Source organism: Coturnix japonica, chromosome 3 (assembly GCF_001577835.2).
Source record: "Coturnix japonica isolate 7356 chromosome 3, Coturnix japonica 2.1, whole genome shotgun sequence".
NCBI lineage: Eukaryota > Metazoa > Chordata > Aves > Galliformes > Phasianidae > Coturnix > Coturnix japonica.
The window spans coordinates 53725666-53747605 of NC_029518.1; the positions used below are offsets into that span (position 1 = coordinate 53725666).

General features: G+C 39.1%; 1 protein-coding gene across 6 annotated transcripts in view; it reads left to right on the forward strand.

The window, feature by feature from the left end:
* Positions 1–21665, forward strand: part of ECHDC1 (ethylmalonyl-CoA decarboxylase 1) — a 36957-nt gene extending 15292 nt beyond the window's left edge. For 4 of the 6 annotated variants that reach the window (XM_015858540.2, XM_015858538.2, XM_015858539.2 and 1 more), the window contains 3 exons: positions 1210–1262; positions 3144–3224; positions 19124–19563. In XM_015858540.2, coding sequence (XP_015714026.1) covers positions 1210–1262; positions 3144–3224; positions 19124–19529 — 540 coding nt within the window. In that variant the 3' untranslated portion in view covers positions 19530–19563. Of the gene's footprint in view, positions 1–1209; positions 1263–3143; positions 3225–14533; positions 17889–19123 lie in introns of those variants that run through there. The other 2 variants (XM_032443523.1, XM_032443524.1) reach the window with 2 other exon arrangements.
* The last annotated feature ends 275 nt before the right edge of the window (positions 21666–21940 follow it).

Sequence of the window (21940 nt, forward strand, 5' to 3'; positions counted from 1 at the left end):
TATTTTTCTCAGATCAGTCATAACTACATTCATCAAGCTGTCCAGTTCTGGTATTAGTTTTTCTTTATATACATCTTGAATTTTGGTGTTAACTGAAGTGGCCATCTTGAATACAATTCAGTTCAGCTGCAATGAATTGAAACTGCCTTTGTCTGCTGAGCTTTTGCAGCTGCATCCTTGTGGCTGTAGTATGGAAACTGTTCAAGTACGTGTTTGAGAACTGATACCCTGAATAATTGTGTGAGTTTTGATCTTCCTGATGAGAAATGTTAAGGCAGCTATAATGGAAGATTGTCCACTGATCTAAGTGGATGTAGAAGATGGCTGCAGTCAATAACAAAAGCCTATGTAAACCAACAAACTGAATTTTTCAAGCAGGCCTTTAACGTAGTGAAGCTGAATGAACTGATTCCTGTGAAGCCACTGTCATGGCAGTTTCTGTCTGCCAGAGATCTGTCCCTAAAAACAGTGCTGTTTGGCTTTGGGCAGAGTAGGTCTTGAGAATATATTAATAAATTAACCATAAATTGGCTGACATCGACCTATTGTTTTGTAAGGCCCTATTCCAAGAGATAACAAAGGTTTTCTATGTCTTTTTCTTTCCCTGAAGTATGGGACAGAATTCTTAAGTCTGATTCTTGACAACTGCTGTCAGTACAGTGATGTTTGTTCTTTTTTCCTCCTGACATATTTTGAAAGACAAGCTGATACTGTTACCTAATTATTATTTTTTTAAACTGGATTAATTGGTACATGTGCATCTCAGTTAATGTATATACAACCATGGTCATACTGCATCACTTGGATCTGTAATGTGTATTCCTGGTCAACGCTGTATGCCTGGAAAAGCATGTATGGAACAGGGAAGGCAGGTCCTATATAGAGGTCTAAAGCTCTTTGTGGATGCTTGCCTGGGAGAAGCGAGAAGAGGAAAGGCTGTAAAATTTCACATCACAGAAACTTGCAATTGTTTTAATAGTGTCTTAATTCTAATTGAAATTCTAATAAGTGATCGTGAATTTTTGTACGTTTTCTGGTCAAACAATACTAGGCTTTCTTTAGGTGCTTAGTGGGTTTGGGCTGGAATTTGGGCAAGATTAACCAAATTCAAACCGTGTTAGAGTGAATATAATGAATACTCATGTCTACTCTGTTTAATTGTGTCACATTAGGATTACTCATCATTTTAAAATTTTCTATTCTTTGTAGGATGGGATGAATATGTGCATGTTTATGCAAAATACCTTAACCAGACTCATGAGGTAATATATTTTCTTTATCATTCCTTTTAAGTAATTATAATTATTGAAATTTGTTTTGGCTAACTCTTTAATGAAATGTTTAAGCATATAGTTTTGAATCCCAGAGCTTGTATTTGCATATGTTATTCAGGTATCTGTGGATTTAATTTAAACCTTGACAGTTTCCACTGTTAGACTTTCCAGGGATTGAAATGGGGGGGAGGGGTGGGGAAAGAAGCAACCTCTAAGTTTGTATGTGTAGGGGCCAGGAGGTAACTAGAGTTAAGGAAATCAAGGTCTTGGAAGTATGTGAAGCATACTAGAAACATCGCTAGAAATCAGTTGTTCTTAACTAACAAGCAGGGCCAGCTTATACAGCCTACGCAGGTAACATTTATCTAATGTATTTATTTAACCTTCCCACTTCATAAGAAGAACATATTCAGTTCTACCATCTGGTGCTTCTGTTGTTTTTGTTTTTCCTTTCTTTCCTTTAGATTTAGCTTCTTTTAGGAAATCACATTTCTATTGCATGCATCTGTGGTAGGTTCAGTATATTTTTTTGTTTTCTCAGGGCCCCTGAAAGATAATTATTTTTTGTTTTAAAGTAGTATATATGGGAAAATGTTATGAGCTAACTTTATTCTGTAAAACTGCCCTGGAGGCTGGTGACTTATTAGTACTAATACTGTGCTGTAAGGAATCCTCAGGTTCAGAATTAGCATCAATTTGTATAAGTTGGCCTTGATATAATCAAGATTGATGTGGCAAAGTAAGGAAGAAGATGATGTATGAAGATTAAGACCTCACCACAAGGACCTTGACTTAGAGTATATTGCGCTATATTCCATTTGTGGTGCTGGTAGAGCACTAAATTGCTGTCTGGCCAAATCTGTCTTACAGGGGGTCAGAGAGAGCTGAGGCAAACTATGATCCTGAAGGAAGTGTCTCAAACAGATGAGATGACTGTGGATGTAGGACACTTGGACTATATCTTTTGGTTCCCCATAGACTATAGGAATAATGAGATTTCTTTCTTCCAGCAGGTTCCTCTTTGTGATTTATTGTGTAAAGTGCAAAAAGTGGGCTTTGGCTATAAGAAATTGTTGGTTCTGTTAAAGTAGAAATAAAACCAAATACATGATTGTGGTTGGGAAAGCTTACTTCTGAATGTATTTTCAATGCTGTATGATGAGTTCAATATTCCTTCCCAGGAAAAAATGAAACAGTTCTACCAGCATGAAAAGTCTAGGACTGACTAGTTATCTTCGTTTCTTAGGTTACTTAGCTTATGCCAAGTCAGTCACTGTTTATTCGTATTAATTTTATGAGCAGAGAATAGAAATGGTTTTTCCCTATGTACTTTTCTTTCCCTCTGTCCTTTAAATTACCTTGAATATGATTAAATACAGCATCATGAAATGTAGCAGATTGTTGTTATCCTTAAAGGACAGTTTTGTCCTCCAAAAAATTTTGTTGGTTGAGATGGTAGCACTGCTGTTTGAAGAAGCTGCTGAGATTGTTACACTGAATCTCATTATTTTTAGATAACCCAGCTGAGCAGTCCTTATCTACTGCTCTATGTGCTAAACTGACTTAGCGTTTAGTCTTGTGTCACTCTCATTCTTGCAGATAATCTGTAGCATATATTTTTCCATAACAAAATACATGATCTGCTTTGCTGTGATTCTGTTAGCTATTTCTGTCTTGCTGCTTCATGAGATCCTGTATTAATTGTGGAATAGTTGTTTCAGTGTAAGAGGAATTGGTATTGTGCTGTTTATCTGCAAAGATGTAGCTATTTGAATAAGATGGAACGGTGTGTTTTCCTGAGCTAGTCTGAATTCTTATCATTTCTAGAATGTAACACATGAATTCTACTCACAAAACTCTCTTGCTTAGGTTGCCGTTGATCAGCGTTGCACTAGTCCAAGGACGGGCACTTGGAGGAGGAGCAGAACTTACCACAGCATGTGATTTCAGGTAAGATTAACAGTTTGAGAAGTCAGCACGTTGCTTTGATGATTTAATGACTGTACCTATGAAATGTAGTAAGGATTAGGTATTGCTTTTTCTTGCAGTCATGTCTGTGGATTCCACGGCATTAGGAATTAGGTCAGTAAACTTCAGAGAACTCCATCTTTTCCTGTGATAGTCCAAAGGAGAGATGTTTTACTGATGAGTTACAGTTAGAATCGGTGTGTAAAACAAGAGCAGTGGGGAGCTTTAGGAGCTATCACTGAACTATCACTCTTACTACAGCCTCTTTATTGCAGCATTATAAATATTTGGTAAAAGGTGTCTTGTTAGACAACTGTAGTGTTGGCTGGAATTCACCTGAGTCCTTTGCAAATCCACTGAAAGAAAGTGGATTGTGTTATCCCTAAAGAGGAGTTTAAGGAATATGAGCATAATGAAATGAAATCTTTTGGCTTTCTGAAGTATATACTCTACTCTTACTCCAGCTATGTTGTTTGGCATACTGTATAATTATAATCATTGTCAAGTAGCTCTTATTTGCATAAGTGAGCAGCTGCAATTCCTCTGATGTACTCCCATAATTTTCGCAATAACTACAGTTGTTGATCAATTTTCCATTGCTTTCTACCACACTCATCCAGTGCAACTAAATAATAGCAATTCAGAAGCAGCAAATGGGGCTTAATTAATAGCAGAAACAAGCTAGGGAAACATACTGTGTTTCTCTGTGTTGCTCCTAAATTTGAGGATCTCAGTGCTTGGCAACAAAATCCCGGTTCTTTTGAGGACTGACTGAGTTTCTTTTGAGGAAACTGTCTTGAATCAGGAGATGCCAAAAGAGGAACCCGAGAGCAAATCAGAGAAGTTTGTTTTTTATCTTGAATAAACTGGTCAGAGAGAACGAGTGAGTTGTGGCTGCTTTTGATTTTCAATTTTCAACTCAATTTTTTTTCCACATGATACAATCTGTACTGGAGTAGAAATGTGGATCAATTCAATTTTAAAATAGCTGATGTGGTTTAAGATATTACTGGTGTTAATAGACTGTTCTTCCAGTGGCATTCTTGTGGTTGTCTTTTATTCTGTTTTCCACCAGCTCATTTAAAATTGGATTAGGGAGGTCTTACATGAAGTTTGGTGCATTTATTACTGACATAAAGGTAATGATGAGAAGAGAAATCATCTTAGGTTATTCCACCTTCCATCTGGAAGAGGATGTTTTCTCCAGATATCCTCAGTCTTGGCTTACTTATGGGCTGTTGCAGTATATATTTCCAAAAGAAGCAAGGTCTTTTTAAGATCATAAACACACAATTTGTTTTTTAAATTGTTCTCTAGCCAAGTGTAAGGTAATTAAAATCCTTTCAAACTTCTTTTTCTGATAAGAAAATTAAGTAGATGAATCTTATGTAACTATAAGTATCTCACCTGCTTATTTCTGTAAATCTGAGCAATGTAAAACCATGCATGTGTCAAACTTGTTTGGAGCGCTTTCTAGTAGTTTCAAGAAATCTAGACTTTTTTCAGTGTGCCACTGCTGAGTATTTTCTCTTCTGAATCTGAAGGCAGCTGGGGGATTCTGCTGCCAAGCAGCGTGTGTTGCATTTCTGCTCAGCACTGCAGCCATTTCACTGAAGTACATAAATGACTGTGATGGTGAACCTTTCACCTGATTCAGTGATGCAATTTTACAAAAAAGTGAAATGAATTCTATGTATTCTAGATGATGCCCCGGTGGTGCAGTGGTAGGAATGCCACGTTGCAACACTGGAGGGCCTGGGTTCAAATCCCCCTGTGGCGCAAGTGGTAGAAGTGCCGCTCTGCTACACAGGGGCTCGAATACCGGGGGTTGGACTCGATGATCTCTAAGGTCCCTTCCAACCCACACAAGACTGTGATACTGTGATCTTGAAGGGCCTTTCCAACCTTGTGATTCTATGATTCTATAATCAAGCTTTTAACAAGGAGAGGAGCTTATACTGGTAGTAATGCACTGATACCCTATTGGCCTTGCTGCTTTTTATTCAGATGTCTTCTGTTTTTTTTGTAAAACATCTAAGTGTGCTTCTTAATGTATTAAGATGATAGGTGTATTCCATTAAATACACAAAAAATGCACTGTCATACACTATTGTTGTATAGCTTCCATTGTGTTCTTGTAATGATTAGTTTATGTACTTTTACAAGCATGCATTAAATGTAATTTATACAAAATGACAGGAGCAGAAGAGTACAGACACTATATAAATGTAGGCCCACTGTGACTGACCTCAGCTCTAGGCACTCATCCTTTTTTCAGTTTACAGTTCATTTGTTGCTCCTTTAAAACAAGAAAAAAAAAAAAAACAACATTAAAACAAAAAAGAGTGTCTCAGTATTAGCATGATATGAATGGTACAGTGTTACAGGAGGGAACTCACACATTCCCGAGTTCATGCAGAATCCAGGCTGACTTTGCTACACGTGACTCCATAAATAACATTGCTGCACATTGTCAGGAACAGAATCCGTAGCTAAATTTAAGAACGTGTTCTCACAACTTTAGGTGCTTACTGTATGCCACCGATCGCTTGTTTAGCTGTGTTAAAGTTCCCTCTCACATTTATGTGTGTGAGTCCGTGTACGTATCCACACATAAAATGCCCGTCAAATCAATTGGCAATTTTAGAATTTCATTGCAGTTATGCACCGCTTCATGTGGTGTGAACCCTGGGAGGTTTCTTAGAACAATTTTGTGATGAATTGTCGGGGCAATGGATTATAGAAGTGAGCGATGTGAAACATTTAAAACTAAGAATGCTGTTCTTACTTTTGACCTTGAATGTTTGACATCTCATTAAGTAACCACAGTGCTACTAAAAAGGGACATAAAAACCTGTGCGTCTGTGGATTCGTACTGCTTTTTTTTTATTACCATTTTTAATTGGATTTTGAATCTCATGCTTTTACAGTCTTCCACACAAAGGATTTTTTATTGTATGGTTGTCTACAGTTCAAATTGACCACTGATTTTACTGGAAATATAAGAAACAGCAACATAATATGAATTTGAGGTGAAGTTTTCTTTTTGAAGTCACCTTTTTATAGAGGTTTACTTCAGTTTTCTTTTTTTTTACTTTCGGAGACCAAACCATTTTATTGTGAATGAATGAATTTTTTGTTTTCAGCATCCATTTACCTTTAGACCACTAACACTAGGCAACCTTATGTCCTTTCTGTATACAGCTAATTCTCTGCCATGCAGGAATAATGGAGATAGCCTGGACAGTGGAAAACAAGATAAGACAGATTTTAGGGAATGCAGGATTGGATCCATGCTAACTCCTGTTGAGATACCAGGCTGTCATTCCACTGTGGGGAAGCATTCTAGGTTCAGGAAGAATTAGTTTAGGAAGAGTAGAAATGCAAGGAAATACGACTGCATCTGTGAAGTGACTCATGCCTAGTGTAGATAAAACAGCCTCCAGGTATTTGGCACTCCACTGCTGATTTTCACTGCCAAAGTAATCTTCTTTTATTTATTTATTTATTTTAATATCAGATACCTCCGCAAGTTGATTAATGTAAAGTCTGAGAGACATTTATGTATTCAAGTCTTCTATGAGCTGGAGTTGTACTGAACTATATTATCAAAAAAACGGCAAACTGACTGAACAGTTCATCTTGACGCATGTCACGGGTTAACCAAAAGTTTACCTGCGTCTGTGACAGGGGGCCGCTGGCCCCACAGGGCCGCTAGCCCGAAAGGAAGGAAAAAGTTAATTAGCAAAGAAAACAATGGCAACGATCTAAGGAGGCACACTTATTTACTAAATACTATATCGAAATACAGGATAACACAATATAATACAATATAATTGAAATTAAGGCTAACGAATCAAGCAAAATAGGAGAGAGAATGAGTCCCAAAACCGAGAGGCCTACTGTAACTCTAGGCGAAATGGCTGGAAGGCTCCCACAGGCTCTCCTGGATGCCAGAACTCGAAAGACGTCAGTCCAGCCTGGGAGTGAGATAATATAGTGTCCTGGTCCCGTGACTTATCTCTGACCGTGATGTTCTGTGGGATATGTAGTCTTCTTCTGTAAGTTGCACGTTCGGTAAAATTATTCATGCTTTATATGATGTTATGATGTGGAATACTGATAGCAAAATTACAAAATTACAAAACCATGACAACGTAGGAGGAGGAAAGTGTCTCTGCTGCTCTTCTCCACTCATTGCTTACTCATGTGCCAAGCACCACTGGAGATGCCCCTATGAGTCAATTATCAAACCTAAAAGTAATGGAAAGTCTAGATATTTTTCATTTCTGGAGTGAGCGATTTGCAGAATGTTAGAATGGCTAGAACCAATGTGAAGGTGGAAATAAGCACCTATGGAGAGGTTGACAAACAGGAGAGGATGGGAAATACAATCTTTTGGCTTTAGGGAGCTGTTAGATTTGCCTCAGTTTTGCCCTGTTATTTCCTGACTGATCTAAAATTGTGTAAAACAAGAATGCAGACTCTTTGAACCTGTAAGCATGGGTAGATTCACAGAGTTATCAAGGTTGGAAAAGACCTAGAAGATCATCCAGTAGGTTAAGCTTCTTCCTTCCTAGATTCTGCAGTCCGTAGGAAATGAGTTGCTACTGCTGTAACTCATCATTTACAGTAAGGAATAAATAGATTCTTAAATTCCTACATTAAATTCCCATTGTCCTTTAATTGCTGTGTGTTTAAGAACCCATGGTTGAATGTACCACCAGTGAGTGATCTAAAACTGTCTGCGCATCCTTGTCAATATAGCTGATCTGACATATTAAAAAGCTAAAAGTTGGATAAGCTAGGTTACTGTTGAATTTTAATGTTGACATTGTCTTTCTATCTAAGCCTTTTTGGTATGCCTTTGTGACACCACTCCCCCAACACCAAAAAAATAAGAGATGGGCTCTGAAATCATATAATATCTGGAAAACTTAAAACAGCCATGGTGATAATTTAAAAAATAAAAATAAAAAAAATAAAAAAAAAATAAAGAAAAGGCTTCAGTTCATTAGTGTGGTATCCTGACAAAACAGCAACATGTTATAATTTAATCACCAGTGATATCAAATGATCTTGTTGCTGTAGTCAGAAATTGCTGCGTAGGATGTGCAAATTCAGCATCAGTAACACTGCACCCAGAGCTGAATTTCAGCATGCCTTGTTCCCTTTGATCTTGCAAAGGTTTGTTGGTGTGATGTTATGACAGTTTTTGAGTCCCTCAGTGCTGAGTGTTGCAGAAATGTGGTATATCAGACACATCCTGAAGTACTAGAGCAGTTCAGACCTTGCAACTCTTAGGGTCAATGTTAAGAAACTTTGTTACTTTCCAACCAGCTGAGTTTAGTAGAACAAAATGAGTTTTGCCTGTTTGGCGTTTTACATGTCAGTCTCTGAGCCAGATTTTTGAAAAGCTCCCCCTTCCCCTTTCATGCATCAGCAACAGAGACAAGTAAAGAACATGACCCTGAAATGTTCCTGCTTTAAGAAGCTTTTGAGTTTGGTCCAGGAGTACTTTGTTTGGCTTTCTTTGGTCTTGATAAACCACGTATAACAAAAATAAAATTTTGGGAAACTGAGGTTATTAATATAGGTTATTAATATCTGAAAAGGAAAAAAAAAAGTTACCTATGAATGGCTGTTTTTCATCAAAAAATCTTGTAAAATATTTCTGTGGATCTTTTCTAATGGAATTTTTTTCTCCAGTCTAAAAAGCATATCTGCTGTTAAAAGCCTTTATTTGAATGAATTCCAAACAGCTCTAGTTCCTTTTTCAGAAGAAAAGACTTATGTAACATTTTAGGTTTCTAGCATAAGTAATTTTTTATATGAGCCTTATTTTGGCTTTCACTCACTTGTGTTTTTAGGTTTTGGCAGCCTGTAAGGAGTAGCTGAAACTTACTTCATGGGCAAGGCCAAAATCCTGTGTGAAGATGGAAACTACTCTGTAAATAGTAGTGTGATAATGGAGGTGTCAGTGTAACTGTGGCTGGGACCCCCTGGCTGACACCAGGGCAAGAGAAATAAGTCATAGATGGGAATTAGAAGAGAGTCTTAGTAGGAGAGGCATTAGTACTTACAGCAAGGCAAGGAAAATGCAGTGGAACCCATGGTATATACTGTACAGCTATATTATAGCTGCAGGGAGGGAAAAGGGATCCAGGCACCACATTATGAATAATGGGCCTTCAGTCCCACATTGTGGTTCTGGTGATTTGTTGTAGGTTATCAGAGTTCATACTGCACCCTTCAGTGAAGTTACAGTCCCTGTAATAGCTATCTGTCTTGTTTTCTCTCTTTCATGTGCTTTTATAACATACTGGGAGCCTTGCCTACTTTCATAAGACATTTCAAAATCTCCTGATGCTTTCTTGGTCTTCCAAGCTACCTTGAATACTCAGGCATGAGAGCGAGGACAAGGGACCAGTTCCACATCTCGTGTGACTTTTCTGCCACATTGAAACCTGTAACAGGGCCACATGATACCTGCATGCGGTGATAGGCAGCATGACCTGCTGCCCCAGAGCTGAGCAGCCTGGCCAGCCTTCTGCTTGTGCCCCAGCACTTCTGGGGTGTGCAAACCACATCTGAGCCTGGGAAATGGATTGATTCCTTTAAAGTTGAGCCACATAATTTTCCTTCCTGTCAGTCGTTTGTTTGGTTTTTTTTTTAAATGACAGGGGAAAAAGAAAAAGAGAAAAACTCTTTTTTGCTTCCTTTAATACTGCTTTTGGAGCTTTAATCAGTCATGCTTTTTTGCATGCCCATTTCTTGCCCTGTGATCTGTCATCTAATTCAATTTTTCATTCCTGCTACAGGAAAAAAAAAAAAAGTCTCTATGATTTCCAATATTGAATTTCATTTCTACCTTTTAGAACATATATAATTTTTTATAGCATGCTTTTCTCTGTGAAGCCACAGGCAAGAAAATGTCAGCCTGAGGTAAAAAATAAAAATAGATCTAAAACCCTTAATTCACAGCTACTGGGTGAACCTTCATCCTTAACTGACTTTTAAGAGATTCTGTTTCAGAAGGTCATTAGAAGAGCCACCAGCATTGATTGCAGCAGGTATTACAATGAGCATTACCTGTAGAAGACTTGGGTGGCCATACCTGCCTTTCATTGATAAGACTGATTCCTTGGGGGATATATGCAGCAACTTCTTTCCTTGCATTATTTTTTCCCTTCCACAATCTCTCTCTAATTAACAGTCTTTCTGACTCTGTTTTATCCTCTCACCTCTGATCAGGGAACTGTTTGAGAAATAAAACTTTTTCCATGCTCCAGTCATTCTTACCCAGTCATGTTCTGAATTGATTTTGATTTTTTTAATCCTGTTATTCAGTAGACCTTTTTCCTAGTAAAAATATTGGTTTTGTGCTTCTTCCTTTTGAAAATAATCTCTTTGAGTTGGCTCTGTACCTTTTGGAGGCTCACCTTCCATTGAGTGCCTCAAAGTTTAGGTAATAGATGGTGGAATTACATGTACCTGAAGTTCTTTATTCTTGAAAACTGCATTCCTCCTAAAATGACTTCTGCCTGTTCAGTATTTTCAACTTTATTGTCTCTGTATTCCATCTCTGCATGAATTTTTCATTGCCTCTTACTCTTCTTTTGATAGTATGCCTTCCTTTTTTTGATCCACAAATCCACTTCTCAGAATTTTATCATATAAGATGTAAATCTCTACATTAGATGAAAATATGACACTGTAAGGATACACAGCAGCAGATGCAGTTGCTTTAAACTGAAGAAAGATAGTGGTCACAATCCAATAATAAAGAAGAAACTGTTTACCCCTTTCTGAGGATCAGGGCTTGCTAAACACTCCATACAAAGCAATCTCCAAGTAGAAATGGTTCCTTTGCAGCTGCCAGCCCTCAAATGAAGTTAGGGAGGGGTGGACCACTCCTTATAATCACACAGGTGAATAGCTTGCTCATTTGCTCCCAGGACTGGCGCTGCCCCTTCACCAGGCGCTCAGTCACTGGTTCAGGCCATAACCTAACAGTTCCCCATACAGACATTGCTATTTTTTTCCACATTTTACTTGACTCTGTGTTGATGTGAGAAAGAATGATAGGATCGTGGTTAAAACCAGTTAAGTTTCCCCACACACGTGCTTTTCACTGTTAAAATCTGTCAGCTCTGGAAAGTGGACTTAGATTCCCTAGCCAACCCAGAAGTGTTAGCTCTTGTTCAAGGTAACACATCTATAACTAGGAGTCTATTTCTGGGTCCAGGTTTTGACCTTAATTCTTAAGAGTTCTGGAAGATACATTGGAAAAATCTGACTGGAGGGCAGCAACAAAGTTAAAGGCAATGCATGCTGGCAAAATGTGAGATAGTTTCTTTTAGGCTACTTTATGTGAACATTCAGCTGGGGGAAGTGGATGCACTGAGCGTGCTACAAAATAATTCAGTAACTATAAATAACACTGTATAATCTGTAAGGCACTTTGAAATGAGCTGTAAGAAAAGTGAGCTCTCTTGCTGGTGAGATTTGTTATGCTGTCCTTAAGCCTACTCCTTTGACACTGAGTTTTAGAAAGCACATAGAGCTGTCTGTACTTGGGAGAATTTTTTTATTTTGGTTCTTGAATATCATTTTAATGTATTTAAATCTCAAGTAAAGAAGATGTGTTTGTGATTTATTTATTTTTTTTAATCCCTGCAAGGATTTGAGAGAGCTGACTGGATCTACATCTTTCCAGTGCATTCCTATAGTGAAGAGTACAGATTACTGTTTATGAGCAGGAGAGATGACTAATATGCACAGTGTCCTCTGACCCTGGTAAAATTTGGGATTGCAGAGCAACATTGTGCCATCGTACATGCACATGGGACATGGTTTCTCCAGACTCTTTTAAATCATCTTCTCATTATGTTCTTTATGTTTATACCATTTAGGTATATTTGTATATTTATGACAAAAGGATTTTCAGAAAGAGGAAAGATTTGAGGGTTTGTTTTTATTATGTCAGTCTGCATGGACTGTTGTGGTCAATTCCTTTTTTTTTTTTTTTTTTTTTTTTATCAGTTTCACAGCATTTTCATTTTGGAAGTCTCTCTTCTTGTTATCACTGCTCTGAAGCAGCTACTGCTGTGATGCTTAATTGTTTTATTATTTTTCTGTGTTGGGTAGAAACATGAGAGGCTCTCCGTGAGACAGAAGATATGAGAGAGGAGCAGGGGGAATTAATACTAATACGTTGTGCTGGAGGAGAACCAAGCAGTTACGGCTGATCAGTACTTACTGCATTGTGAGACTGAGAAATCTGCTAAATATGATTAACAAGGAGTCATTCATTCAGTTTATAATCAAGGCTTTTTGACCCCTTTAGAGCCTCTCTGATTAAATGAGATTGAAGGACAGGTGAAATTATGACTAACTTCTCAGGATGAATCAATTTGTTAGTGTTTTCAGAAAACTGAGGTGTTTTCTTGATGATAGTGGGTGTAGTAAAATAGCTGAATTTCAGACAAATCTTTAGCTGTTTTATGTAGATAATCCTTTGATGGAGTACCTGGATAAGTATTTGGTGGTGTAGTGTTAAAGAGACCCTGCAAAATATAGCTAGAGATGGATTAATTACTCCCAGCTTGCTTTTTGGAGGAGAGTCTTATTTTAACAGCATCTGTCAGGAAGGCTGAAATAAGGACAGGAAACTGTTCATCATCAGCTTTGCTGACTGCCTAAATTATTTTGGTGTTATACTGCATATTTCTTCTGCAGAATATTCTTCCTGCAGTATCTTCCTACTTCAGGATGCATTTTGTTTGTGAAAATAACTGGTTAATTTGACTGTAGTTTTAGTGGGAGTTTCATAGAATATGAATATATGGTTGGAAAAGGACTGAAGTCCAACCACTGCTATAATAACCATGGAAAGCTTGTGTGTTAGAATATGGAACAAACCTAAAACTAGGTGTTGGTTTATTTTCCATTAAAAATGAAACTAATAAAAGTATTCCCAGCCTTTCTAATAAGATTTATAGTCCTAAGAATATTTTTGAGAGACTGAATACTTATTCAAGACAAGTTGTCACTAATAGAACACAATATTATAATTTAATTGCAGTGTATTAAATTTCCAACTTAGGTCTCCATTGGCATGAACTGAGCCTTCACTTGAGTTATATCAGGCTTTGTGTGGCTTGTTGAAAATATCAAGGCAGAGGTTCATATTCAAGTCTTATTTTCACAATTATACCCAGAAATTGCTTTTGTTGTTAAAAGATTCTGGGGGAGTTTTGTGTCAAACTGCCACAGAAAGTTCATATACAAGGCCTTAAGAATTTGACTTTCATAGTACCTTAACACCAAGAACATTCTGCAGTTTTTTGCATGTGTTAACATCTGTACGTGTTTGGTGGGGAGTGCAGGGTTTAGATACATCAGCTGGGAAGGTATGAGGTATTGTTCTGACTGAGATTTGACATGCAGGTGTCAGACGTTGATTGAGCATGAGATCACTTGCAGGGCCATCCCCCTGCTAAAGAAAATGGGGGGAAGGCAGCTAGTATCCAAACTGTGGTCATGTGCTGCTTTGTGAACCATTCAAGGTAGTGTGCATTGGCAGCAGTGCTTGACTGCTTCTGTGATGGCCTTGCCCAAGCTTCAGGATGACTGCACTGATTGTAGGTTTGCTTGGCACTTTTGTGGCTATAGGAAGAGCTTTATTCTGTTGTTGGCTGAAGGCCGCTTTGCATACTTGTATCTCCTCAGGCACAGATGGACTCTGGTTTTTATGTGCCAAGATGGACAGTTTGGAGATTCCATCTGCTCAGATCCTATAGTATGTACTGCACTCTAGAGACCTATGGCAGTGCTTTTTCCTTCTGTGAAAGAAACGTATGGTGGCTCCTTTCTTTTAAGGAAAATACTCTTACACCCAAATGCCCACATTTACCTCATCTGAAGTTAAGTTTTTTAGCTATCTACTTTAAAGCTATTTTCTTTGCAAAGCTGAAGATGTAGTATGCTGTCTGGAAGATAGTACTTGATCTATGTGGTGTGAGGGACCAAGCTGAAGTAAAAGGCTTTTGTTCCTAAATCAGAGCTTTTGTTACACAGATAGAGGAACTGGTAGTTTATTACTCTGATGCTGTAAATTCAATAGACATAATTCTCCCTTACTTGATTTTAACTTATTGCTCCATAGAACACCTTAGTTGGCTAAAAATATCCAATCTGTTGCACATCTTTTGCAGCATTTTGTGGATTAAGAGCAGTGCTCTTTTTTTTTTTGTTTGTTATTGTTTTGGTGGGTTTTGCATGAGGAGAATAAGGAAAGGGAAGCCAAAGTATGGATATTACCTGTATAACTGTCTGCTGCCCGAATCACAGACACTAGCTGCAAGCAAAGACCCACCATCAATACCATCTTCTGTGCCACTTGGGATGATGGAGAAGTGTAAGGAAGGTGGAGTGAGACAGTGTGCAGCTGAGATGATGGGGCAAGGATTGTATTTTGAGAGATGGGAAGCTGCAGTAGAATAGGGGAAGAAGTGGCCCGTGGACTTGGGATGTTCAAACTCACTTACAGTTCATTGTGGATTTAAGAGCTAATGCAACTGCTGATGGTCCTGTTAGCACTCACCAAGTAAGGGTGCAAAATCCTGAGCCAGTTACTTGTGAGCTTTTATCACTTGCAAGCAAAGTCCTCAAATTTTAATGTCCACGTGGTGAAACAGTTTCTGTTAGCACAATTAACACCATCCGCTGGCAATGTAATGTCTGACCTCTAATAAACTCTAGAACTTACATTTCCCAGCAGCATTTATTTTAAAAAGCTGCTTTGGCCACCTGTCAGTTTTGCACAGTTGTTGCTTAATTTAACAAGAGTTAATTAAGCTGATGGCATATTGATGGGTGTATTAGAAAAACACAGACATCAGCAAAATTTTATTGAATCATATATTAACTTTGTGCTTCTATTGTTTGGTGGTTAAAACAAATGTTCAGCTCTTGGTTCCCTCCTTTCTGTTACCGTTTTCCTGTTGTTGTTTCTTTTCTTCTTTATTATGTTTTTGTGCTTAAAATAGATGTGCATGTGGTTTGGATTGTTGTCCGAAAGCTTTTGATGTCAGTACTGCATTCCTGCTGGTTTCACAGAGTATTGAGCATCTTAAGGCTTTTGACTCTTTTACAGAATCATCACTTTGTAGAAACAATCACCTTATAGATTTACCCAAATTCATAGGTTTATTTCATGGAGTTACCAAAATGTATGGAAAAAGTTAGCTAGCGTATTTGGTTAGAGAACATATATGACCCAAAGGCCTGTTATTTGTGTTGACTGGAGACTTGAGAGGAAGTGGTGGGAAGCCAAAGTATTTGTGGGAGAGATGAAAGTCAGCTCCTGCAGTTCTGGCTGCCTTCTCTGGGACAACTGTATCTGAGAACCAGGTGCTGCAGCCCTGTGTGATACTGGCTGCCTCCCTCCTTGATGTGTGTCAGGCCAGATCACAGGAGAAGACTGGAAGTAAGGATCTGTGTCCTTATGTGACACTGTGAATCAAACAGGGTTGGGAATGAAATCCAGGTTGCTAACAGCACGTTTAGTGTTTTAGGCATCCGTTTTTCCATCATGGCATTCAGAATCATAATGTCAGAAACTTAAAATGTGTAATGTGGTAGGTATTTGTCAGTAGTGCCTTTGCTTTGTCAATGCTGAATTTAATTCAAATCATAGAAGTTCAGTAGATGAGGAAGTGAGGACCAGCACAGACTGTAAAACAGTCTGTATTCTACCCAAGGAGCTGATTGTACCTAATGGAGCAATTCAGTAGCAGGAGTGCTATAAAAAGCTGATTTGAAAAACTTAGAACATACATTTCAGCTTGCATTACATTTTCAGCCTTCATTGTGTATGCTCTAGCTTCAAGTAGCTGGAAGGTGCATTAGTGCAGGAAGCATCACTCTTAGCTCAAAGGGAACGCTGCCTTTAAGGAAGCAAGTGTGCCTGCTCAAGGATGGGACTCATTTGGCTGGCTTGGTAGTGGCAAATACGGTGTTCTCACGTGCATTGTCAGTGATGTGATGTGACAGTCAGTTTGTGGCCACAATAAGATGTCAGCAAAGGACTCCTGTTGAAAGTGGAGGGTTTGTAACATTTAGCAGATTTGAGAATACGTTGAGATGCACAGCAGGAATATTTGCTGCAGCTCATTTGCTTCAGAAACCCAAAATTGGATGTGGCCCCTGGTAGCTGTGCTCTCTTCCTATAGGTGTTGTAGCATTTGTAATATGGAATTATAATGTTCTTAGAGAAGGTTTATGCTGCTCTTTAGTGCTTCTATTACCTTAACTTTTCTTCTGCCTTTTAAGATACAGGGATTTCACTGCTCTTCACTGTTCTGAGGGATGTTTCTCTGCTTCTGAAGTCCTTCAGTTACACTGTATATGAATTATATTTGATAAATGCTTTTTTCAGCATTGTCATGCAACAGATTTTCATTTTTCTTAGGACAGGGAAGGCATGTGTCCAGGAGCCTTGTTGTATGACCTTCCCCTGGGATGTAAGAGACCCAGATTTTGGTTCTCTTGACCTAGAAGACAAATACAAGCATACTAAGTCACATCAGGGACTCATTTTGTATTCATCTCCTGTTGTGTTTCAGACAGGGCCAGTAATAGACGAATAAGCTATAAACAGCTCAAGAATAGAATGGTGCTTCTGTCTTCCCTTTTTTGATGTCTGCATCTTAGTGTTTAGTAGTGTTTGATGTACTTTTTGTTACATAAATTCATCTAACGTTAGATCTGATCTGTCATGTCTCAGAAGACAGACTCAACCTCTTTCATAAAACAGAGAGGGAAATACTTATGCAAGGCTGCATCTGGTGATATTTCAAGGCTGGTTCCAGGCAGCTTATCAGCAACCTTTGCCTTTTGGAATGTGCAAAATCTGAGCTCAAGTCTCCTTCACTTCCCTGAGCAGAAGGATTGGAATTGTGCAGAGAAACTAAATGGAGAGTGTGATGGGCGGTTTCTAAAAGAAGTGACATAACTTTGGAGAGGATTCATAGTTGAAAAGCCTGAAAAAACAGACATCTTCCTTAAGTTTGAAGACAGGCAGAGACTACATTTACACTTTCTGTTGACCACTTAGTTTTCTCTGTGGTGCTTGTTGGAAGATGCATTATATGGAGAGGTGAATCCCCGTGAGAGCCTGGAACTTGCAGCCAGACAACTCATTTATTTTCCTTTCAGCTCATTTGGTTCCATTTTCTCTGAAGAGGGTGACAACAGAGCAGGGTCACATATTCTTTCCCACACAGTAAATTCTTTCTTTCCTTGATGATACTGAGAGATTGTCCATGCTTCTAATATAAAATTCAGCTTTACGTGTGAACTTCCAGCTGTGTTGCCAGTACTTACCAGATGAATCCATGCACTTTGCCACAGTGTGTTCACTGACACATCTGGCCCTATGGCCTTAACCCAAGTGCCTACACAATCTCAGATTCAACAAATGGGCCACCACCTTACTCATCCATTATGTCTGTGTTATGAGGCTGCCTACAGATCACCTAGAATGGTGTGACTCGCTGAGTATGACCACTTTTTTTTTAACGCTTTGTGTTGCTCAGCACAGCTAGAATTAAGCCCATTATAATGTTTTCATTATCGCTTTCCCAATAGGACACTGGGTGTCAGCAAATTGCAAAGTAGGCTGCAGTAAGAAAGGAATTTTGGAATGCTTGCAGAATTTTTAGAGGAGAGACCTGAACCCCTTGGGATTTGTTGCATTTGGGAAGCACTTGCTCATGTTAGCTAAAAGCCTTTCTTCCCCTGCAACACCATTCTCTTCTTTTTGTCACATTAACCTTCCTCCACTATCTCCACAAAATGGCTTTCATGCAATCTGGCATGTCAGCTGTTGCTTTTGTGCATTGTATTGGGGATGGGATAAAGTATTGTAAGCTCTTCAGCCCTGGTGCTTTGTAATACATTGTGAATGGTGATAGTGCTCTCATTAAGGAAAAAAAATAAAGCAACCAAACAAACTCACAATTAACAATAACTAAGCAGATTTGGGAACAGTGAGTTTCCAGAAGCAGATCCACTTTTAAAGAAGATTTTTCTTTCCATTTTTAAAGCTATTCAGCTTGGTATTTTTGGTATAGAAAACTGAATTGTTAGGAAACAGATTCATGCGTAGATCTTAGTATTACATGTTTTATCTTCCAAAAGCCAGTTAGTGTTTGGATGGAAGTTAATCTGCCTCACAAGTATAATTCACGGGCCTTGTGTTAGAAGTAGCAGCAAGCAACCACGCCACAGAATCATATCTTAAGAATGAGAAGTACTGGCCTGCTTCTGTACATCTGTCCTTCATGTTTCTATTTCAAGAGATTTTTTCCACTAACCCAATGTGTCAGTATGAGTACCATGCAGAGAGTACCATTCACTGCAGCAGAGCTCCTTCAAGCAGAGAACTTAATCAACCCTGAGGTGAGTTCTTAAACAAGGAAGGTGACAGACTGTAGAAATGAAGTAAAGATGTGAAATATTTGAAAACTATGTCCTGGAGAGGAGCAATTCTTTTACGCACCATAAGGCATAAATAGAATTCTGTTACACATTGTGTGGCTTAAATAGAACATCCATTCTGACCTCCCTTTTACTGCAGTGAGTAGTTAGAAAATCAAACTTGGGTGGACTCTCTAAATTAGAACAACAACAACAGGAAACATAATGAAGCACCAGTGATGTAAAAGTTAAGATTTTACAGCTCTGGCTGTAAACTGTCAGACTGCACTTTCATTTGGAAGCAGGAGGGAACAAATAGAGAAGTGAATACCAGAGAGCTGAGAACTGAAGTCACTGCCCAGACTGACCTCTGAATGTCTGTTTTTCATTGACAGGTTGATGACGCCAGGCAGTGAGATTCGATTTGTCCATAAGCACATGGGCCTGGTGCCAGGCTGGGGAGGAGCTGCCAGGCTGGTGCGAATCGTTGGCAGTAGAGCTGCCCTCCAGCTGCTGAGTGGGGCTCGTGGGGTGGACCCTGAGAGAGCTCTGCATCTCGGGCTGTCAGATGGGACCTTGTCTTCTTCAGATGAAACTGGATCACTAGAAGAAGCTCGAGCCTGGCTGAGTCAGTACACAGAGGGCCCAGCTAGTGTGATTCGGGCTGTGAAAAAGGTGGTCACAGCTGGAAGAGAACTGCCACTGGAAGCTGCCTTAAGGACAGAGAAAGATGTTTTTGGAACTGTGTGGGGTGGGCCTGCCAATTTGGAGGCATTGGCTAGAAGACAAAAGCATAAATGATGGCCAATTCATAATAAATATTCTTGATATTCTACATGTGAAGCTTTCATCAAAGCAGACAATAGACTGAATCGTTTAATGCCAGTTTAAAGGAACAAGTTCTTAACATTCCTTTCATTCATGTCTGGCAGACATATTTGGTGTGCAACCACCAAGTAATCCCCAGGAGATCGTTTACTGTTCCAATCACCTACTGAATGGAGATTAGTGAGATTCGTATGGAAAGGTAAATACTGTGCTTAGAATAGAATATAATTATTTTGCAATGAGGCTGAAGATTATTTTCTTTGGAGTAATTTTGTTGTTTTCTAACTGGCATAGAAATGAATTGTGTGAGAGATGAGAGGTTTCTTTATTTACAGAACAGGTGTGCCCAAAGCTATAAAAGCTGAATTCCCCAACATGTGGCCAGTGCCTTAAAGCATCTTTGAAGCTTTGAAAACTGGTCAGAGTATAAGTTTTTCATCTCCAGTCAGTTCTTGCTATAATTGTTCAGAAAGTATATATAGACAGTTCTAACTCACTGAAGAGCTTTTGGGCCTTGTTTGCTATTGTGGATCCAGATCTTTAAGTGCATTTAGGTGTCTGCTCACAGCTTTGGAAACCAGCTGCCAACATATGCATCTGTGCATTCCTGCAGTCTGGGTCTGTGTTGCTGGGCACATGCAAAGCTGCTGACTTCATTTTTCACTTTGAACCTTCTTGAAATTTTGGAAGGCCGTGGTGTATAATGCTCCAAATTAAGATTTTTTTTTAACTGCTCTCAGTACTTCAGCATTCATGGGAGGCTTGTCTGGAAAGACTTGTTTTCCTTTAACTAGTAGTACATATTTGGGCTGTGAGAGACCAGATCACTTGGAACTCAATAACCATGTGTATGAGAACTGTTGGGTCATGGCCTGAACCAGTGATTGAGCACCTGGTGAAGGGACATAGCCAGCCCTGGAAGCACAGGTGGAAGCAATTCACCAGTGCAACTGGAAAAGGTAAACCAAGGGTTTACCACTCCCTTATCTCGTTTAAGGGCTGGCAGCCAAAAGGGAAGCATCTCTACTTGGAGATCACCTCCTTTGGGAGTTTCCAGTGAGCCCTGATCCTTGGAAAGGGGTAAGCTATTCCTTCTTTATTACTGGATCGTGACCGTTACCTTTCTTGAGTGGTTTGAAACTGGTTAAAGGAACCTATACCAACCATTTCCTTTCTTACACCATGCTAGCAACTGTGTGAATTTCTAGGTAACTTAGCAGGGAGATTTTTCCCTTCAGAAATTAGAAAATGAGACAGAGTCCCTGCTTTGACCAATGATTCTTAATTTAGAATGTAACATCTGTGAGAGCAGAAACATGCAGGCATATCCATAACTGAGAATTTCCTGTACAGCTGATTAGAAAGCCCTTGTCTCTTCATCCAGCAATGATGAGGGCTGGACCTGGAACCCATGTACCCCAGGGAGTGCGTTAACAAGGAAACTCTGGACTATTTGGCATGGACATGCATTCTTGCTCTCACTACTTGTAACTGACTAGGTGCGTGATCCAAAGTTCCTTAGGAAAAGGAAGTGATTCCTTGCATGGAAATCCCTGTTATGATTTTCACAGTGTGGCAGGATTACCAAGCTTGAGATGGTGATGTAACTCTCAGGACAGATCAGTGACAGGAATGAGGCCTAAGTGACCTTCTAAGATTCTATAGCTTTTGAGTATGTATTATGTTCTGCTGGGTATTTTATTATGTGGCTTTCACAGTGGGGAGCATGCGTAGCCTAAAGCAACCAAAGGAAAAGAAATGCTGAAGAAAGGGGTGTGTTCTGAGCTGGCATCTTGTAGAAGATAAGCAGCTTTGCCCTGTTGATCCCTCCTTTCTGCCTTCACACGTTATACTTCTTTCAAAGGAAGATTTCACACCTCTCTATCCTAAAAATAACATTTGTAATTTTTACTTCCAAGTTAGAAAAGAGACAGGAACAGGAACACAAGGGGAGGGTATTGTCTATTATGTGCTTCCACACCTCCCTCTTTCATCTAGCAGCTCATTGTCTGAAAGCCCTGTATGCTGGGTGTTTTCCTATATTCTAAAGGGTTTCAACTCCATGACTTAAGAAATAAAGATGTTTTAATATAATAATGGAATACTTGATATATTAGTAATGAAGCTGATGTGCTTTTCATGAGGTTTCTTAGGTTTCCAAAGAGATTTCGGATTGCCCATATCTCTGTACCTTCAAAGCATGCTCCAGTCCGTGTTCCCCACCACCCCACCCCAAGCCCTACTCAACTTTGTGACTCCGTTGCACCTTACACTGTCAGTCAAACAAATATATGCTTTTTATAGCAAGTTAGTAGGTCTCTGCTAGCAACGCTTTGGCGAATGTGCTGTTGCTAATACTGTGATCTTTTTATAATGGCTGTGAA